Genomic DNA, 21097 nt, shown 5'->3' with positions numbered 1-21097 from the left:
CTTCAAAAACTATAAAATGCTGATAAAAGTAATCGAAGATGACACAAACAGATGGAACAGTATATACCATGTTCTTGGAATAGAAAAATCAATATTGTCAAAACAACTATCCTACCCAAGACAATCTACAGATTCAGTGTAATCCCTTTCAAATTACCAATGACATTTTTTCACAGAACTAGAACAAGAAATCTTAGTATTTGTATGGAGAAACAAAGGACCCTGAATAGCCAAAGCAATCTTGAGAAAGAAAAATGGAGCTGGAGGAATCCGGCTCCCTGACTTCACACTATACTACAAAGCTACAGTAATCGAAACAGTATGGTACTGTCACAAAAACAGAAATATAGATCAATGGAACAGGATAGAAACTCAACAAATGAACCCAAACACCTGTGGTCAATTAATCTATAACAAAGAATGCAAGACTATACAATGGAGGAAAGTCACTTCAATAAATGATGTTGGGAAAACTGGACAGCTACATGTAAAAACTTGGAAGTAAAACATCCTTTAACACCATACACATAATAAACACAAAATGGATTAAAAACCTAAATGTAAGACCGGATACTATAAAACTTTTAGTGGAAAACATAGGCACAACATTCTTTGACATAAATCACAGCAATATCTTTTTTTGAGCTCTCTCTAGAGTAATTCAAATAAAACAAAAATAAACAACTGCAACCTAATTAAACTCATAAGCTTTTGCATAACAAAGAAAACCATACACAAAATAAAAAGACAACTCACAGAATGGGAGAAAATATTTGCAAACAATGCGACTGACAAGGAATAAAGTTCCAAAATTTACAAACAGCATGTGGCTCAATATCAAAAAAACAAGCAAACCCAATCAAAAAGTTGGAAGATGACCTAAATAGACATTTCTCCAAAGAAGACATACAAATTGCCAAGAGGTACATGAAAAGATGCTCAACATTGCTAATTATTAGAGGAATGCAAATCAAAACTACAGTGAGATATCACCTCACAGTCAGAATGGCCATCATCAAAAAATCTACAAACCGTAAATGATGAAGACAGTGTGGAGAAAAGGGAACCATACTACACTGTTCGTGGGAGTGTAAATTGGTGCAGCCACTATGAAGAACAGTATGGATTTTCCTTAAGAAACTAAAAATAGAGCTACCAGATGACCCAGCAATCCCACTCCTTGGTACATATCCAGAGAAAAACATGGTTCAAAAGGATATGTGCACCCCAGTGTTCATTGCAGCGCTGTTTCTTGCTTTCCGTTACTGATATTTTACTGTTTATTTTAAAGCAACAGATTTCTCTATATTAATCTTGTATCCTGCAACTTTACTGAATTCATTTGTTAGTCTGTATGTTTTTTTGGTGGGACTTCGGGATATTCTATATATAGTATCGTATCATCTGCAAATAGTGACTGATTTACATCTTCCCTTCAAATTCGGGTGCAATTTTTTTTTCTTGTCTGATTGCTGTGGCTAGTATTTCTGATACTACATTAAATAGAAATGGTCAGAGTAGCCATTCTTGTCTTGCTCCTGATCTTAGAGGACAAGCTTTCAGCTTGTCATTATGAGTATGCTGTTAGCTGTGGGTTTGCCATAAATGGCCTTTATTATGTTGAGATGCATTCCCTCTTTACCAATTTTATTGAGAGTTTTTATTATGCGTGGATGTTGAATTTTGTCAAATACTTTTTATGCATTTATTGAGACAATTAGGTGATATTTATCTGTTTTGTTAATATGGTGTATCACATTGATTGATTTGTGGATATTGAACCATTCTGCGTCCCTAGGATAAATCCAACTGGATTATGTTGCATGATCTTTTCTATGTATTGTTGAATTTTGTTTGCTAATATTTTGTTGAGGATTTTTGCATCTCAGTTCATCAGAGATATTGGCCTGTAATTTTCTTTTTTTGTAGTGTTTTTGTTTGGGTATCAGAGAAATGCTTGCCTCATAGAACGAGATTGAGTGTTTTCCCTCAAGTTCAATTGTTTTAATAGTTTGAGAAAGATAAGCATTATCTTTTCTTTAAATGTTTGGTTGAATTCCCATGTGTAGCTGTCTGCTCCTGGACTTTTGTTTGTTGGGTTTTTTTGATTACTGATTCAATTTCCATACCAGTAATCCATGTCTGTCCAGTTTATCTGTTTCTTCCTGATTCAGTCTTGGAAGATTGTATGTTTCTAGGACTTAATCACTTTCTTCTATGTTGCCCAATTTGTTTATGTATAATGGTATTGTTATATGATTGTTTGTATTTCTGTGATATCATTGTAACTTCTGCTATTCATTTCTAATTTCGTTTATTTGAGTCCTCTCTCATTTCTTCTTAATGAGCCTGGCTAAAGGCTTATCCATTTTGTTTATTTTCTCAAAAAACCATCTCTTGGTTTTCTTGATCTTTTCTATAGTTTTTTGGGACCCTGTTTTATTTATTTCCACTCTGATTATTATAATTTCATTCCTTGTGCTGACTTTGGGCTTTGTTTTTATTTCTTTTTCTAATTCCCTTAAATGGTAGGTTAAGTTGTTTATTTGAGATTTTTTCTAGTTTCACGAGGTAAGTCTGTATTGTTATAAAATTCTCTCTTAGAACAGCTTTTGTTGTGTTCTTTAGATTTTGGAAAGTTGTGTTCTAATTTTCATTTGTCTCAAGGTAATTTCTGATTTCCTTTTTGATTTCTTCATTGACCTGTTGGTTTTTAGTAGCATGTTGTTTAGTGTCCACATCTCTGTGTTTTTTCTGTAATTTATTTCTAGTTTCATACCGTTTTGGTCAGAAAAGATACTTGATATAATTTCAACTTGTTAAATTTGCTAAGTCTTGTTTTCTGGGCTAGCATGTGATCCATCCTAGAGACTAGAAATGTGCACTTGGAAAGAATGTATATTCTGCTGATTTTCTGTGGAATGTCCTGTAGATAACTATCAAATCCAACTTGTCTAATGTGTCATTTAAGGTCACTGTTTCCTTATTTGGTTTTCTATCTGGATGACCTATCCATTGATCTAAGTGGGGTGTTAAAGTTCCTTACTATGATTGCATTCCTGTCACTTGTTCCCTTTATGTTTTTTAATATTTGCTTTATATATTTGGGTACCTTTATAGTAGGTGCATATATGTTTATAAATGTTACATTCTTTTCTCTATGGACCCCTTTATCATTTTATAATGACCTTCTTTGTCTTTTATCATGGACTTTATTCTAAAGTCTCCTTTGTCTGATATGAATATTGCTACTCTGGCTTTTTTTGAAATTTCCATTTCATAAAACGTCTTTTTCCATCCCCTCACTTTCACTCTATGTTTGTCTTTAGGTCTGAAATGAGTCTCTAGTAGAAAGCATATAAATGGGTCTTTTTTTAAAAACCAGTCTGCTACTCTGTGTCTTTTGATTGGAGCATTTAGTCCCTTGACAGTTAAAAGTGATTATTGATAGGTATGTACTTGTTGACATTTTCTTGCTTTTCTAGTTGTTTTTGTAGTTCTCTGTTCTAACACATTCTAAAAGATCTACATTTCTTACTCCCTTCCCTAAGGTTTTGTGTTTTTTGATGTCATATATTACATCTTCATGTTTATCCCTATGTGTTTATTTTGGTTAAAGTTGGTTTTACACTTTTTGTCTTTTAACTTTTGTACTAGCTAATTTATGTGGTTGATCCACTGCCTTTACTATATGTGTCTTTACCAGGGAGATTTTTCCCTTCCTATATTTTCTTATTTTTTGTGTGATTTTTATTTTTCAGTTAAAGACGACTCTTTAACCTTTCTTGAAAGATCAGTTTAGTAGTGATGAATTCGTTTCCTTTTTGCTTATCTTGGAAACTCTCTTAACTCTTTTTCAATTCTGAATGATAACCTTGCTGGGTAGAGTATACTAGGTTGTAGGTTTTTTCTTTCAGCACTTTAAATATATCATGCCAATTCCTTCTGCCCTTCAAATTTTTTAGAGAAAATCAGCTTGTAGCCTTTAAGGGGTTCCCTTGTATGTGACTTTGTTTTTCTCCTATTGCCTTTAAAATTCTCTTTATATTTAACTCTTGCCATTTTAATTGTGATGTATCTTGATGTGCGTCTCTTTGAGTTCATCTTGTTTAGGAGTCTGTGGATTCCTGTACCTTAATGTCTGTTTCCTTCTTCACGATTGGGAAGTTTCCAGCCATAATTTCATCAGTCATATTTTCTACCTCTTTCTCTCTCTCTTCTCCTTGTGAATACCCTACAATGCAAATGTTAATATACTTGATTGTCTCAGTTTTTTAAAAATTGTTTTTGCTTTTCTGATTGGGTGTATTCCACTATCCTGTCTTCCAGGTTATTTCAATGTTCTTCTGTATCATCTAATCTGCTCTTATGTCCTTCTAGTGTATTTTTTATTTCACTCTTGTATTCTTCAGCTCTGACTGGTTCTTTTAAAAAAATATTTTCTAGTTCTTCGCTGAAGTGCTCATTGTGTTTGTCTATTCTTTCTCAAGTTCAGTTAGCATTCTTATTACTATTGCTTTGAACTCTTTATCAGGTAAATTATTTGTCACCATTTCATTAGGATTTTTCAGGGGCTTTATCTTTTTTTTTTTAACATTCCCATTTCTCATTTTGTTTAACTTTTTTTGTTTGTCTCTATGAAATTAGGTGAAACAGTTACCTATCCCAGTCTTGAAGGCATGTCCTTGTCTGGGATTGTCACTGTACAAGTCCACGTGTGCCCAGTGGCTTTAGTGGGACAGCTGGAACTAAAGTGAGCATGGGCCACATCTTCCCCACTGAGCCAGGTGGGAGCTGGGACTTCTAGGCTCAGTGGTAGTTTCCACCCTATTGAGGGTATGGCTGAGGCCTAAGGAGCTGGAGCAGGAGCCCTGAGGGAGTTGGGTTTCTCTCAGTTGTAATGGCAGCCTCCACCTTGGTTGCGAACAAGGGCTTGTGGGTGCACTTCTGAGCCGGTTCCAGTTTTTCTCCAATGTTTGCATCTTGGTTAGTGGCTTGGTCTGTGCCAGAGGGGCTGGAGCCACACTACTGTGCTCGGATCCATTCTTTCCCAAATGTGTTTTCAATATGCTGCTTCTGTGCTGGAAATGGGAGTAAGCCAGTCTGTGTATCACTCTTTAAGAGTAAAGTCTCCCAACAGCTATACACCAATAAAAAAAAATAAAAAAATAGAAAGAGTTGAGTCTCATTTTCTTACAGCTTTCTGGAAGTCCCACCGCTTTTCAAACCAAGTAAGGGGGCTTTTCTCCCACGTGTCACACCCCAGGGCTGGGATGCTTAATATGTGACTCAAACCCATTGTTACCCAGGGAGGATCCCTGAGGCTGTGATTTCCCCCTCCTTTTCTGGGTCACCTAGTAGTGGTCTGGGACCCTACTAGCTCACTTCTCTTCCCCTCCTGCTAGACTTCATGTGGTTCTTTCTTTACAGCCTTGGTTGTAGAAGAGTCATTCTTCTAGTCTTCAGGTCACTGTCAGTGAGAGTAATACTATAAGTAGTTGTAGTTTTGATATGTTCATGAGGGAGGTGAGCTCAGGGACCTCCTACTCTGCCATTTTGATCCACATTCCTGGGTCATTTTAATTGATCTGTCTCCTAGGTCATTTATTCTCTCTTTACTTGTTCAAGTCTGCTAGTGAAGCTCTATTGAATTCTTCAGTTAGTCATTGTATTTATTCATCTCCAAAATTTGTTTTTTTTTAATGTTTTCTACCTCTTTACTGAACCTCTTAATTCATCCTTGTATTATTTTCTCTGTATCATTAAATTGTTTACCTGTTTTCTTTTGTAGTTTTCTGAGTATCTTTAGAACAATTATTTTGAATTACTTGTCAGACATTTCCTGGACTTCTACTTCTTTGGGGCCATTTTCTGGAGGTTTATTGTGTTCTTTTGGTTGTGTCATATTTTTCATGATCCCTGTAGACCTGCATAGGTGTCTGCACATTTGAAGAAAGGGTCACCATAAATTTTGCATCATCTTAATGCTGGCCCTGTATAGAATCTGGGGGTGTAGGGAAGTTTAAATTAAATTTAATCAAATCAGTATTTTGACTGCAGCAAATCAATCAGAAGCTAAGTACTTACTGGTGAGTTGAAGAGCTGGTGTTTTCAAAAGAGAATTGCTAATTATGGTGGATTCTTCTCACAAATCTGTTTTGGCCTGTTTTGTAGCATACTGTATATGTACCGATTGTGTCTTTCAGGAGAGAGAGTGAAGTTTATCGATCATGTTCTCCAACTATAAAAATCTGTGAAATTGCTAAGGAGAATTCCCTTGTCAATTAAAAGTAGTGACAACAAAAGATCTCAGTTCTTATTACATGTGATTAAAATGAGCAGCACCACCCACCTCTAAATCATCAAGTCAAAGTGATGGGGCAGCTTTAAATATCTTTTAATTTTTCATGATCTTAAAATTAGATATAAGTATTTTAAATGGCCAAAGTAGATGAACATTCACATCCTTCCTAATTTTAAAATTCAATAGTTCTTGTTTAGTGATTGTTAGGGTACTAGGGAACACAGCTGAGGACTCTAGTATGGAATAGGAAGAGTTAAATCAAATGCTCTTTGGGCTTCTTATCAGTATTGCATTATAAATCCCATCTCTTTCCTCTTTTTTTTTTGTAGTAAAAGCAGACTTTATTTTCACATTTGGTAGGTAACTAAGACAGAACATAAACAGTTTAGAGGAATAGAGAGGCAATGACTGCTTATTTCTCTAATAGTATATAGACATTTGAGTAATGCTGCTCTTTGTGTAATTAATCTTGATCTATCCCCAGCAACTTTTTAATGCAAGGTAATTATAAACCTTCCTTGGGATAACATTATAATTTCCAGACTGAGTCTATCGTTTCTATCATGATAATTGGAATTGTGTGTTGTAATTTACTTACTTAAGTTTCTTTTTTTCTTTTAGCATCTAGAGGTGCTCCATTTGCTTGTTTTGATGAAATAAATTCAAGAGGAGATAAATTTGGAAACTGTGGCCGAAACTATTGTAATTACCCGTATGTATTTAGAAAATTATAATTTTGTTTGGAATGTAGGTTGTATATTGCTCAGATTCTGGAACATATTATGTACAAGCTAAGATGCCATTTTATAACAAGTTTCCTCTTGTTTCATGATCTGAGCTGAACAGTATTACCTATTTCCTACAAACAACATGTGTTCAGTACCTGTAATGTTAGAATAATGACCATAAAAATCACCTGTGTTTATTGATGGATGAGGTAGGCATTGTGTTAGGTCCTTTATATTCATTATATATTTATGCTATATATTATAAATATATATTTATATACATCAAATATTTGTAGTTAGAATTATTTATCCCATTGTACTAATGAAAAAAATCAAAGACCAATGATCATTTGCTCAAATTTCAGAAGCTAATATAGAACAGATCATGGCTGTCAGATTACAAAAATGATTAATTTTTCCCTTGCTACATTTCTGCACAAAACAAAAAGAGCCACATCATACATGAGTCAGTGTGCTCAAAAAAATTTACTTAGAGAAAAGTTTTGAAATATGGATTTAAGTTAGTAAAATACTTTAAAAATTTAGCTATATCAGCAATCTACATTATTTCTGTAAATAATAAGAAACTTTTCTTCTTCGTTATGCTTCTAGCAATATGTTATGTGGAAAATTAGTTTGTACCTGGCCTCACAAAGCTTTAGTAACACGCACAAATTTATCTGTGATTTATACGCATGTAAGAGATGACGTGTGTACATCAACATTTCTAAACACAGAGAAGACACCTAGAGATACACTGACCACAGTTGAAAAACCCGAAGACAGAGATCAAACATTTGTAGAAGATGGCACTATGTGTGGTCCTGAAATGGTAATTATAACTAACTATTTTAAGTGTTTTAAAAATTATTTTTTATGCTTATACTCATTTTGCCAATATACCAACCAATGCATTTTAAAACAGCCTTATTGAGGTATCATTTGCCATAAAATTCACCCATGATAAGTGTACAATTCACTGCTTTTGATTAATTTATAGAGTTGCACAACCATCACCACATTCAGTTTTAGACCATGCTATCGCCCCCCAGATTTCCCTGTTGCCCATATTGAACACCTCACCCCTAAGCAACACCCCTATTATTAACATCTAACAACAGTATGGTACATTTGCCATAATCAACGAAGCAATGTTGATACACTATTTTTAACTGAATTCCATGCTTCATTCAGATTTCCTTGGCTTTTACTTAGTGTCCTTTTGCAGGATTCCACTCAGAATACCACAGGACATTTATTAAATGTGTGTCCTTAAGCTCCTCTTGACAATTTCTCAAAATTTCCTTGTTTTTGATGGCCTTGACACTTTGGAGTAGAACTGGTTGATATTCTGTAGAATGTCCCTCAATTTGGATTTGTGTAATGTTTTTCTTGTGATTAGATTGGGTTTATGTGTTCTTGGGAGGAAAATGCACAGGTAAAGTGCACTTTCATCATATCAAGTATATGTGCATGTTGACGTTAATCTTGATTACCTGGCTGAGGTAATGTTTCCAGATTTCTCACTGTAAAATTACTCTTTTCCCCCTCTTTCCATATTGCACTTTGTTGAAAAAAGTCACTATGTATATACCAGACTTAAAAAGTAGAAAGTTATGTTCTGTCTTATTGAGGGCTCAGGATATACATACATTTTTTTATTGAGGTATAGTTGATTTATGATATTATAAAAGTTTCAGATATGTAACATAGTGATTCAACATTTTTATAGATTATACTCAAGTTATTATAAAATATTGGATATAGTCCGTTTGCTGTACAATATATACTTGCAGTTTATTTGTTTTATATATATTCTTAATCACCTGTGCCTCTCTTTCCCCTCCCCACTTCCCTATCCCCACTGGTAACCACTTGTTTGTTTTCTGTACCTGTTTCTGTTTTGTTGTGTTCACTCATTTCATATTTTAGATTCCATATATGTGATAATATATAGTATTTGTCTTTCTCTTTCTGACTTATTTCATTAAGTGTAATACCCTCAAGGTCCATCCATGTTGTCACAAAAGGCAAAATTTCATTTGTATTTATGGCTGAGTAATACTCTCTTGTATATATATATACACCACATCTTCTTTATCCATTCATCTGTTGATGGACACTTAGGTTGCTTCCATATCTTAGCTATTATAAATAATGCTGCTATGAACATTGGGGTGCATATATCTTTTTGAATTAGTGTTTTCATTTTCTTTGGATGTATATTTAGGTATGGAATTGATGGATCACATGGTAATTCTATTTTCAGGTTTTTGAAAAACCGCCATACTGTTTTCCACAGTGGCCATAGCAAAATACATTGCCACCAACAGTGCACTATGGTTTCCTTTTCTCCACACCCTCTCCAGCATTTATTATTTGTAGACTTTTTTTGTTTGGTTTTTTTTTTGCGCTATGCGGGCCTCTCACTGTTGTGGCCTCTCCTGTTGCGGAGCACAGGCTCCGGACGCGCAGGCTCAGTGGCCATGGCTCACGGGCCCAGCTGCTGTGCGGCGTGTGGGATCTTCCTGGACCAGGGCACGAACCCGTGTCCCCTGCATCAGCAGGCGGACTCTCAACCACTGCGCCACCAGGGAAGCCCCATTTGTAGACTTTTGATGATAAACATTTGACAGGTGTGAGGTGATAATCTCATTGTGGTTTTGATTTGCATTTCTCTGATCATTAACAATTTTTTACATTTATTTTTTAATTTTACTTTTATTGGAGTATAGTTGATTTACAATGTTGTGTTAATTTCAGCTGTACAGCAAATTGATTCAGTTATACATGTACATATACCATTCTTTTCTTAGATTCTTTTCTTGTATAGGTTTTCCCAGAATATTGAGTAGAGTTCCCTGTGCTACACTGCAGATCCTTGCTGGTTTTCTATCTTATATATAGTAGTGTGTGTATATTCATCCCAAGCTCCTGACTTGTCCCTCCCCACCATGTTTCCCCTTTGGTAACCATAAGTTTGGTTTTGATACCTGTAAGTCTGTTTCTGTTTTTTTGTTTGTTTGTTTTTTTTTTTGTGGTATGCGGGCCTCTCACTGTTGTGGCCTCTCCCGTTGTGGAGCACAGGCTCCGGACACGCAGGCTCAGCTGCCATGGCTCACAGGCCCAGCCGCTCCGCGGCATGTGGATCCTCCCAGACTGGGGTACGAACCCGTGTCCCCTTCATTGGTAGGCGGACTCTCAACCACTGCACCACCAGAGAAGCCCTGTTTCTGTTTTTAAATAAGAATTTGTTTCATTTTAAAAATTAGATTAGACATATGAGTGATATCATATGATAGTTATCTTTCTCTGTCTGACTTAGTTCACTTAATACGAAAATTCTCTAGGTCCATCCATGTTGCTGCAGATGGCATTATTTCATTCCTTTTTATGGCTGAGTAATAGTCCATTGTATATATGTACTACATCTTCTTTATCCATTTTTCTCTAGATGGACATTTAGGTTGCATCCAAATCTTGGCTATTGTAAATAGTGCTGCAATGAACATTGGAGTACATGTATCCTTTTGGATTATGGTTTTCTCTGGATATATGCCCAGGAATGGGATTGCTGGATCATATGGTAGTTCTACTTTTCGTTTTTTAAGTAACTTCCATACTGTTCTCCACAGTGGTTGTACCAATTTACGTTCCCACCAACAGTGTAGGAGGGTTCCCTTTTCTCCACACCATCTCCAGAATTTATTGTTTGTAGACTTTTTGTTGATGGCCATTCTGACCGGTGTGAGGTGATACCTTTTGTAGTTTTGATTTGCATTTCTCTGATAATTAGTGATGTTGAGCATCTTTTCATGTGCTTTTTGGCCATCTCTCTGTTTTCTTTGGAGAAATGTCTATTTAGATCTTCTGCCCATTTTTTATTGGGTTGTTTGCTTTTTTGAAATAGAGCAGCATGAGCTGTTTGTATATTTTGGAGATTAATCCCTCATTGGTAGCTTTGTTTGTAAATATTTTCTCCTATTCTGTGGGTTTTCTTTTCATTTTGTTTATGGTTTCCTTTGCAGTGCACAAGCATTTAAGTTTAATTAGGTCCCATTTGTTTATTTTTGTTTTTATTTCCATTACTCTAGGAGAGGGCTCAAAAAATATTTTGCTCTGATTTATGTCAAAGAGTGTTCTGCCTATGTTTTCCTCTAAGAGTTTTATAGTATCTGGTCTTATATTTAGGACTTTAATCCATTTTGAGTTTTTTTGTGCATATGATGTTAAAGAATGTTCTAATTTCATTCTTTTACATGTAGCTGTCCAGTTTTACCAACACCACTTACTGAAAAGACTGTCTTTTTTCCATTGTATATTCTTGCCTCATTTGTCATAGATTAATTGACCACAGGTGTGTGGGTGTATTTCTAGACTAAAGGAGAGAGTAGAGAAAAATGTTCCAGACAAAGGAGCAAAATAAAAACCCACAAGAACAACTAAATGAAGTGGAGATAGACAAACTACCTGAAAAAGAATTCAGAGTAATGATAGTAAAGATCATCCAATATCTCAGGAAAAGAATGGAGGGACAGACCAAGAAATTACAAGAGATATTTAACAAAGAGCTGGAAGATTTAAAGAACAGATAGAGATGAACAATGCAATAAGTGAAATGAAAACTGCACCAGAAGGAATCAATAGCAGAATAACTGAGGCAGAAAAACGAATAAGTGAGCTGGAAGACAGAATGGTAGAAACCACTGCCAGAAGACAGAATAAAGAAAAAAGAATGAAAAGAAATGAGGGCAGTCTAAGGGACCTCTGGCACAACATTAAATGCACCAACATTTGCAGTAAAGAGGTCCCAGGAGGAGAAGAGACAGAGAAAGGGCCTGAGAATATTTTTGAAGAGATTATAGCCAAATATTCTCTAACTTGAGGAAGGAAACAGTCACTCAAGTCCAGGAAATGCAGAGAATCCCATACAAGAGAAACCCAAGGATTAACACACTGAGACACATATTAATAAAATAAATAAAAATTAAAGACAATAAAAAATATTAAAAGCCACAAGGGAAGATCAACAAATAACACACAAGGGAACCCTGATAAGGCTATCAGCTGATTTTTCAGCAGAAACTCTGCAGGCCAGAAGGGAATGGTTCTGCATATTTTAAATGATGAAAGGGAAAAACCTACAACCAAGAATATGCTACCCAACAAGGCTCTCCTTCAGATTTGATGGAAAAATCAAAAGTTTTCCAGACATACAGAAGCTAAGAGAATTCAGCACCACCAAACCAGCATTACAAAAAATCCTAAAGGAAATTCTCTAGGCAGAAAAGAAAAAGCCACAAGAAAAGAGAAAATTATGCATGGAGAAGCTCACCATTAAAGGCAAACAAAAAGTAAAGGTAGGAATTCATCCACACACAAATATGATATCAAAACAAGCAATTGTGAGAAGAGGAGAGTACAAATACAGGATATTGGAAATGCATTTGAAACTAAGAGATCAACTATTTTAAACAGTCTGGTGTACATATAGACTGCTATATCGAAACCTCTTGGGAACCACACAACAAAAATATACAATAGATACACAGACAAAAAAGAAAAAGCAATCTAAGCACATCACTAAAGATAGACATCAGATCACAACACGAGAACAAAAGACAAAGGGAGAAAAAAAACCCAAAAAATCCAAAACAGTTAAAAAATGGCAATAAAAACATGCATATCAATAATTACCTTAAATGTAAATGTATTAAATACTCCAACCAAAAGACCTAGAATGGCTTAATAGAGATAAAAACAAGACCTATATATATATGCTGTCTACAAGAGACCCACTTCAGATCTAAGGACACATACAGACTCAAAGTGAGGGGATGGAAAAAGATAATTCATGGAAATGGAAATCAAAAGAAAGCTGGTGTAGCAATATTCATACCAGACAAAATAGATTTTAAAATACAGAATGTTACAAGAGGCAAAGCAGGGACAGTACATAATGATCAAGGGATAAATCCAATAAGAAGATATAACAATTGTAAATATATATGCACCCAACATAGGAGCACATCAAAATATAAGGCAAATGCTAACAGCCATAAAAGGAGAAATCGACAATAATACAATGATAGTGGGGGATTGTAACACCCCACTTTCATCAATGGACAGATCATCCAGACAGAAAACCAATAAAGACACAGGCCTTAAATGACACATAGACCAAAGGGACTTAATTGATATTTATAGAACATTCCATTTGAAAGCAACAGAATAAACGTCCTTCTCAAGTGCACATGGAACATTCTCCAGGATAGACCATACCTTGGGTCATGAAGCAAACCTCAGTAAATTTTTTTTTTTTTTTTTTTTTTTTTTTTGTGGTACGCGGGCCTCTCACTGTCGTGGCCTCTCCCATTGCGGAGCACAGGCTCCGGACACACAGGCTCAGCGGCCATGGCTCACGGGCCTAGCCGCTCCGCGGCATGTGGGATCTTCCCAGACCGGGGCACAAACCCGTGTCCCCTGCATCGGCAGGCGGACTGTCAACCACTGCACCATCAGGGAAGCCCCCAAACCTCAGTAAATTTAAGAAAATCGAAATCATATCAAGCATCTTTTCTGACCACAATGCTATGAGACAAGCTATCAACTACAGGGAAAAAAGCTGTAAAAAATACAAACACATGGAGGCTAAACAATGTGCTACTAAATAACCAAGAGATCACTGAAAAAATCAAAGAGGAAATCAAAAAATACCTAGAGACAAATTACAATGAAAACATGATGATCCAAAACCTATGGGATGCAGCAAAAGCAGTTCTAAGAGGGAAGTTTATAGCTATACAAACCTACCTCAAGAAACAAGAAAAATCTCAAATAAATCTAACCTTACACCTAAAGGAATTAGAGAAAGAAGAACAAACAAAACCCAAAGTTAGTAGAAGGAAAGAAATCATAAAGATCAGAGCAGAAATAAATGAAATAGAGTCAAAGAAAAAAATAGCTAAGATCAATGAAACTAAAAGCTGGTTCTTTGAGAAGTTAAACAAAATTGATAAACCTTTAGCCAGACTCATCAAGAAAAAAAAGCAGAGGACTCAAGTCAATAAAATTAAAATTGAAAAAGGACAAGTTACAACTGATTATGAATTTTCAGCATCTTTTTATGTGCCTGTTTGCCTTCTCTATGTCTTCCTGGGAAAAATGTCTATTCAGGTCTTCTGTTCATTTTTTAATTGAGTAGTTTGGGTTCTTGATATTGAGTTGTATGACCTGTTTATATATTTTGCATCTTAACCCCTTGTTGGTCATATCATTGTAAATATTTTCTCCCATTCAGTAGGTTTTCTTCATTTTTGTCAATGGTTTCCTTGCTGTGCAAAAGCTTTTGAGTTTAATTAGGTCCTGTTTGTTTATTTTTGCTTTTGTTTCCTTTGCCTTAGGTTACAGACCAAAAAAAAATTATCACTACAATTTATGACAGAGCATTCTTTTATGTTTTCTTCAGGAAGTTTTATGGTTTCCAGTCTTACTTTTAGGTATTTAATCCATTTTCAGTGTATTTTTTGTCTATGGGGTGAGAAAATGTTCTAAATTAATTATTTTACATGTAGCTGTCCAGTTTTCCCAGCATCACTTATTGATGTCTTTTTACCATTGTCTATTCTTGCTTCCTTTGTGATAGATTAATTCACCATAAGTGTGTTGGTTTACTTCTGGGCTCTATATGGGTCCATTAATTTGTGTGTCTTTTTTTTATGCCAGTAACATATTGTTTTGATTACTGTCGCTTTGTGATATAGTGTGAAATCAGGGAGAGTTATACATCCTGCTTTGTTCTTTTTCTCAAGATTGTTTTGGCTATTTGGGGTCTTTTGTGGTTCCATATACATTTTAGAATTATTTGTTCTATTTCAGTGAAAATATGTCATGGGTATCTTGATAGGGCTTGCATTAAATCTGTAGATTGCTTTAGGTAGTATGGACATTTTAACAATATTCTTCCAATCTATGAACACAGTACATCTTTCCATCTGTTTGTATTGTCGTCAGTTACTTTCATCAGTGTCTTACAGTTTTCTAAGTACTGGTCTTTTACCTCCTTAGTTAGATTTATTCCTAGGTGTTGTATTATTTTGACACAACTGAAATTGGAATTTTGAAAAAAATTTCTCTGATAATGTATAGAAATGGAGCAGATTTCTGTATATTAGTTTTGTATCATGCATCTTTACTGAATTAGCTTTAGTAGTTTTTGTGGTATTTTTAGGATTTCCTATACATAATATCATGTAATCTGCAAAAAGTGACAATTTTATTCCTTCCTTTTCAATTTGGATTTCTTTTATTTTTTTCTTGTCTGATTGTTCTGGCTAGGACTTACAATACTATGGTGAATAAAAGTAGTGAGAGGGGGCATTCTTGTCTTGTTCCTGATCTTAGAGGAAATGGTTTGAGCTTTTCACCATTGAGTATGATGTTAGCTATGGAATTAACATGTATGTCCCTTATTACATTGAGGTATATTCCTTCTATTCCCACTTCGTTGAGAGTTTGTATTATAAGTGGCATTGAATTTTGTCAATAGATTCTTCTGCATGTATTGAGATAATCCTATAATTTTTATTCTTAAATTTGTTAATATGTGTATCACATTGATTGAATTGTGGGTATTGAACCATTTTTGTATCTCTGGAATACATTCCCACTGCATCATGATGTATGATCCTTTTCATATATTGTTGGATTTGGTTTGCTAATATTTTGTTGAGGATTTTTACATCTATGTTTGTCAGTGATATTTCCTTGTAATTTTCTTTTTTGTGTGTGATATCTTGGTCTGCTTTTGGTATCAGGGTGATATGGCCTCTTAGAATGATTTTGGATACATTTCTTTCTCTGCAATTTTTTAGAATAATTTGAGAAAAATAGCTGTTAACTCTCTTCCAAATGTTTGGTAGAATTTTACTGTGAATCCATCTAGTCCTGGACTTCTGTTTGTTGGGAGTGTTTTTAAATTACTGATTCTGTTTCATACTGGTAATTGGTCTGTTCAGATTTTGTTTTTACCCCTTATTCAGTCTTGGGAAATTGTACATTTCTAGGACTTTGTCCATTTCATTGTCATATACTTTTTGGAATATCTTTTATGATCCTTTGTATTTCTGTTGTATTAGTTGTAACTTTTTTTTCCATTTCTGGTATTATTGATTTGGGCCCTCTCTCTTCTTTTTCTTGATGGGTCTGGCTAAAGGTTTATTAATTTTGTTTCTTTTTCAAGGAACCAGCTCTTGTTTCATTGGTCTCTTCTATTGTGTGTGGGGTTTTTTTGTCCCTATTTTAGTTATTTTGGCTCTGATCTTTATGATTTCACTTCTTCTAATAACTTTGGAGTTTGTTTGTTCTTTTTCTAGTTCCTTTAAGTAACTAAAGGAGTTTAAGTTGTTTAAGTTGTTAAGTAAGTTTAAGTTGTTTGAGATTTTTCTTGTCTCCTGAGGTATGCTTGTATCATTATAATCTTCCTTCTTAGAACTACCTTTGCTGCATTCCATGGATTTTCAATTATAGTGTTTTAATTTTCGTTGTCTCCAGGCATTTAAAATTTCTTCTTTGATTTCTTCAATGATCCATTTTTGTTGTGTAGCATATTATTCAGGCTCCACATTATTTTTTCTCATAGTTAATTTCTAGTCTCAATCACCTTGTGGTCAGAAAAGATGCTTTATATGATTCCAACTAAATTTACCTGGACTTGTTTTGTGGCCTAGCATGTGATCTTTCCTGGAGAATGTTCCCTGTGCACTTGAAAAGAATGTGTATTCTACTGCTTTAGATGGAATGTTTTATATATATCTATGAAGTCTCTTTGTTTTAATGTGTTATTTAAGGCCAGTGTTTCCGTACTGATTTTCTGTCAGTATGATCTGTTCATTGTTGTAAGTGGGGAGTTAAAGTCCCCCACTATTATTGTGTTACTGTCAATTTCTCCCTTTATGTCTGTTAATATTTGCTTTATGTGTTTAATTGCTTCTATGTTGGGTGTATGCATATTTAAAGGTTTTCATATCTTGTGCTAATCCCTTTATCATTGTCATCATTTATATTATCATCTCTGTTTCTTGTAACAGTCTTTATTTTAAAGTCTATTTTATCTGATATAATTATTGCTATCCTGGCTTTCTTTTTGTTTCCATTTGTATGGAATACCCTTTTTTATTCCCTCACAGTTAGTCCGTGTGTGTCTTTAGTTCTGAAGTGAGTCTCTTGTAGGCAGCATGTATATGATCTTGTTTCTGTATTCATTTAGCTACTCTATGTCTTTTGATTGGAATATTTAGTCCACTTTCATTTAAAGTAATTATTGATAGTCATGTACTTATTGCTATTTTATTATTTGTTTTGGAGTGTTTTTGTACTTCTCTTTTTTGTTACTTTCTCTTTTTGCTCTCTTACCTTCTGATTTAATGACTATAGTTAGTGTTATGTTTGCACACTCATTATCTTTTTTTGTGTGTGTGTATCTATTAGAGATTTTTGGTTTGTGGTTAACATGGAGTTTATATAAAACTATATATATATATATATATATATAATTTTAAATTGCTGATTTCTGAAGTTCAACCACGTTTTAACAATCCTGCATTTTACTCCCCTTTCCCCCACATTTTTGACATATTTCACGTATTTTTGTTTTTCATGTCCCTTTACTATTCATTGTGGATATAAGTGACTTTACTATTTTTGTCTTTTAACCTTTCATGTAGATAAATATGTGGTTGATTTACTACCATTACTATATATTTTCATTAATCAGTGAGATTTTTTGTTTTTACTACCATTACTATATATTTTCATTAACCAGTGAGATTTTTAGTTTTGTAATTTTCACGTTTCTAGTTGTGGCCTTTTCTTATTCACATAGAGAAGTTCCTTTAACATTTCTTGTAAAGCTGGTTTGGTGGTGCTCTTTTATTAACATTTGCTTGTCTGTAAAACTGTTGATCTTGCCATCAAATCTGAATGAAAGCCCTGCCAGCTAGAGTATTGTTGGTTGTCGTTTTTCTTCCTTTCATCACTTTAAAAATATTGTGCCACCCCCTTCTGACCTGCAAAGTTTCTGCTGAAAAGTCAGCTAATAGCCTTATGGGAGTTCTCGTGTATGTAATTTGTTGTTTTCCCCTTTTTGCTTTTAATATTCTTTGTCTTTCATTTTTGCCATTTTCACTACAGTGTGTCTTGGTGTAGTCGTCTTTGGGTTGATCCTATTTGGAACTTTCTCTGATTCCTGTGCTTGGATGTCTGCTTCCTTTTCCAGGTTAGGGATTTTTTTCAGCTATTATGTTTTAAAATATGTTTTCAGTCCCTTTCCCTCTCTCTTCTCCTTCTGAGATCTCTATAAAATGAGTATTAGTGCACAGAATATTGTACCAGAGGTCTCTTAAACTTTCCTCATTTCCTCTTATTCTTTTTTCTTTTTTCTGTTCAGCATTAGTGATTTCCACTACTCTGTCTTCCAGCTCACTGATCCATTCCTCTGTATCAATTAGTCTATAATTGATTTATTCTAGTGTGTTTTCTATTTCAGTTATTGTATTCTTCATCTCTGTTTGGTTGTACCTTATATTTTCTAACTCTTTTTTAGAAACTTCTAACTTTTCACTTTTTTCTTCCAATCTTCTCCTGAGTTCTTTGATCATTACCTTCAATTCTTTATTGGGTAGAACTTGCAGATCATTTTAAACCTTTCAAGACTTGTTGTTAAGCTCTTTGAAAGCATAGAGTAAATATTTTAGGGCCTAAATTTTACTTTAGGCTAAATTTGCCCCAGTTCTGAGTTGTGACCCTTCTATGGTGTCTGTTGAATATTCTGTGCATTCAACATGGCCTGTACATTCATGCTGATAGGACCTTGTATGATTTCCAGGTTGTGTGATTTCAGAAACTATTCATCTTATAGTTCCTTGCTAATTTTTTTCCTCTGGAAGTAGTTCTTGTTCAGTCTTATGGATGTTAGCCCTGTGCAGGTGCAGATTGTATTCAGCCAAAGACAGAAGGCAGTTCCTATGTAGGTTTATAGAACTCTTTCATTTGTAGTTCCCTCCTCTAGAATAGTCTTCTCAGCAAATTCTAGGTTCCACAGCCTCTTAACCTTCACATACTTGAATCTCCATCTCCTTTACTCAACAAGATTTCCCGACTGTGTTTGGATTCCTCCTCACTACACCTTAGTCAGGAAATTGCCTCCAAGCAAAGAGCCTGGAAAATAGGAGGGCTCACCTCATTTGTTTTTTATTTTTTTCTCAGAGATCATAGTCTTGTTCTGCCTGTAGTCCAATGTGTAAAAATAGTTGTTTTCTATAATTTGTCTAGTTTTCTAGTTATTTATGGTAGGAGGGTAATGGTGGACCATTATTGAGCCTATAAATAATTACATTACCATAAAAAGTGAAAGAACAGTAAATGTATTGTTTCTGAATTTGGGGGCACTAGTGAGAACCAGTTCCTAGTTTTAAAATGTTTCATTTCAGTTTATAAAAGCATAGCTAATAAGCTGAGGATTAGAAATGCATCAAGAAGAAAGAAAAAGAGCTTTCTGATATATCATCAGAAATGTATAACCACAGTTAATTTTTCTCATTATTTAATTTAGCCCTGTATAATTGATTCTTATTCCTGTGGATCTTGAGTTAGCAGTTTGCTTTCATATGGCATTATATTCCTGGATATAAAGGATTCCAATAAAGCCTGATTCAGCCATATGGTGTGTTCTAAAATTGTCTACTCAGTATCAGCTTAAGCACCATATCCTGTACCTGTGAGTCTAATTCTTGAATTCAAATAGTTTAGAATACCTGATATGATCTTTTCTACATATCAGTGAAGACCTAGTTTCTATCCTGTACCTAAAGCAGAAACTTCAGGCAAACATTAGAGAAAAGCAGAAACTACCAGTAGATCAAAAGCCTGAAAAGTTTGAATGGTTCATTTATTAGAGTCATCAATAGTATGAGAATGGAGAAAAGCAAAATCTCTTATTTTGAAGACAGGGGTGTGATAATAACTATTTATTAAGAGTTTGATCAAAGTTTCTCTTGAGGATAAGAAAATATTATGAAGAGAAGTGGACTTGATTTTCTACAAGCATTCAATCCATTCTTGTTACGTGTACAATATATGAAACATTTATGCTGAGAACGTTAGTTATGCTTATATTAATAACATTTAAAATTAACCTAGGGAAGGCTGGCTGAAGTTCTTTGACAGTTCTTCCTATGCAGCTCTTACATTGCTATCTATTAGGAAATAATGGAGAATATCATAAATTAGGAGTTTGGGGTTACAATATACACACTACTATGTATAAACTAGGTACACAACAAGGACCTACTGTATAGCACAGGGAACTATATTCAAGGTCTTGTAACAACCTATAATGGAAAAGAACCTGAAAATGAAAACATATATATATATATCTGAATCACTTTGCTGTACACCTGAAACTAACACAACATTGTAAATTAACTACTTAAATTTAAAAATGGATTAAAAAAAGAAAGATATTGTAAAATTCTTCCCAACTGCAATTAGGAACAATAGTTTCTTTTATTTTGTAAAAAGCCATTACAATATGATGAGTTTTCATTAAAAAATTAATATCTTACAAAAATAAATAAATAATGGAGAATACCAAACAAATTGTAATTATTTCTAGCATTCTTATATTTATGAGATAAGAGAACAAATCTGTTATTTTCTGATGGCAATCTCAGAAATCTCAAAGATAGTTTTAGGTGTTAATAAAATCATGAAGAAAAAATTTTCTTTTTTTTTTGCGGTACGCAGGCCTCTTACTGTTGTGGCCTCCCCCGCTGCGGAGCACAGGCTCCGGACGCGCAGGCTCAGCGGCCATGGCTTATGGGCCCAGCCGCTCCACGGCATGTGGGATCTTCCCGGACTGGGGCACGAACCCGTGTCCCCTGCATCGGCAGGCAGACTCCCAACCACTGCGCCACCAGGGAAGCCCGAAAAAAAAATAGTTTTGACTTTAGACTCTGACCTTGGTAAGGTAAAATCACCAGAGTTGTCCAAGGTGGTTACTTAATTA

The 21097-nt window shown here is 34.7% G+C and overlaps 1 protein-coding gene across 1 annotated transcript in view; it reads left to right on the top strand.

Annotated features, from left to right (window-relative positions):
* Positions 1 to 21097, top strand: part of LOC307068606 (disintegrin and metalloproteinase domain-containing protein 5-like) — a gene marked incomplete at both ends in the record, with an annotated part of 136110 nt that overhangs the window by 83058 nt on the left and 31955 nt on the right. The window contains 2 exons of the mRNA XM_079726556.1: positions 6926 to 7016; positions 7645 to 7864. Of these exons, the coding sequence (XP_079582682.1) occupies positions 6926 to 7016; positions 7645 to 7864 (311 nt within the window). The remainder of the gene's footprint in view (positions 1 to 6925; positions 7017 to 7644; positions 7865 to 21097) is intronic.

Source organism: Hyperoodon ampullatus (assembly GCF_949752795.1).
Source record: "Hyperoodon ampullatus genome assembly, chromosome: 20".
NCBI lineage: Eukaryota > Metazoa > Chordata > Mammalia > Artiodactyla > Ziphiidae > Hyperoodon > Hyperoodon ampullatus.
The sequence above is the reverse complement of the archived record's forward strand: the minus strand, read 5'-3'. Positions and strand labels throughout refer to the sequence as shown.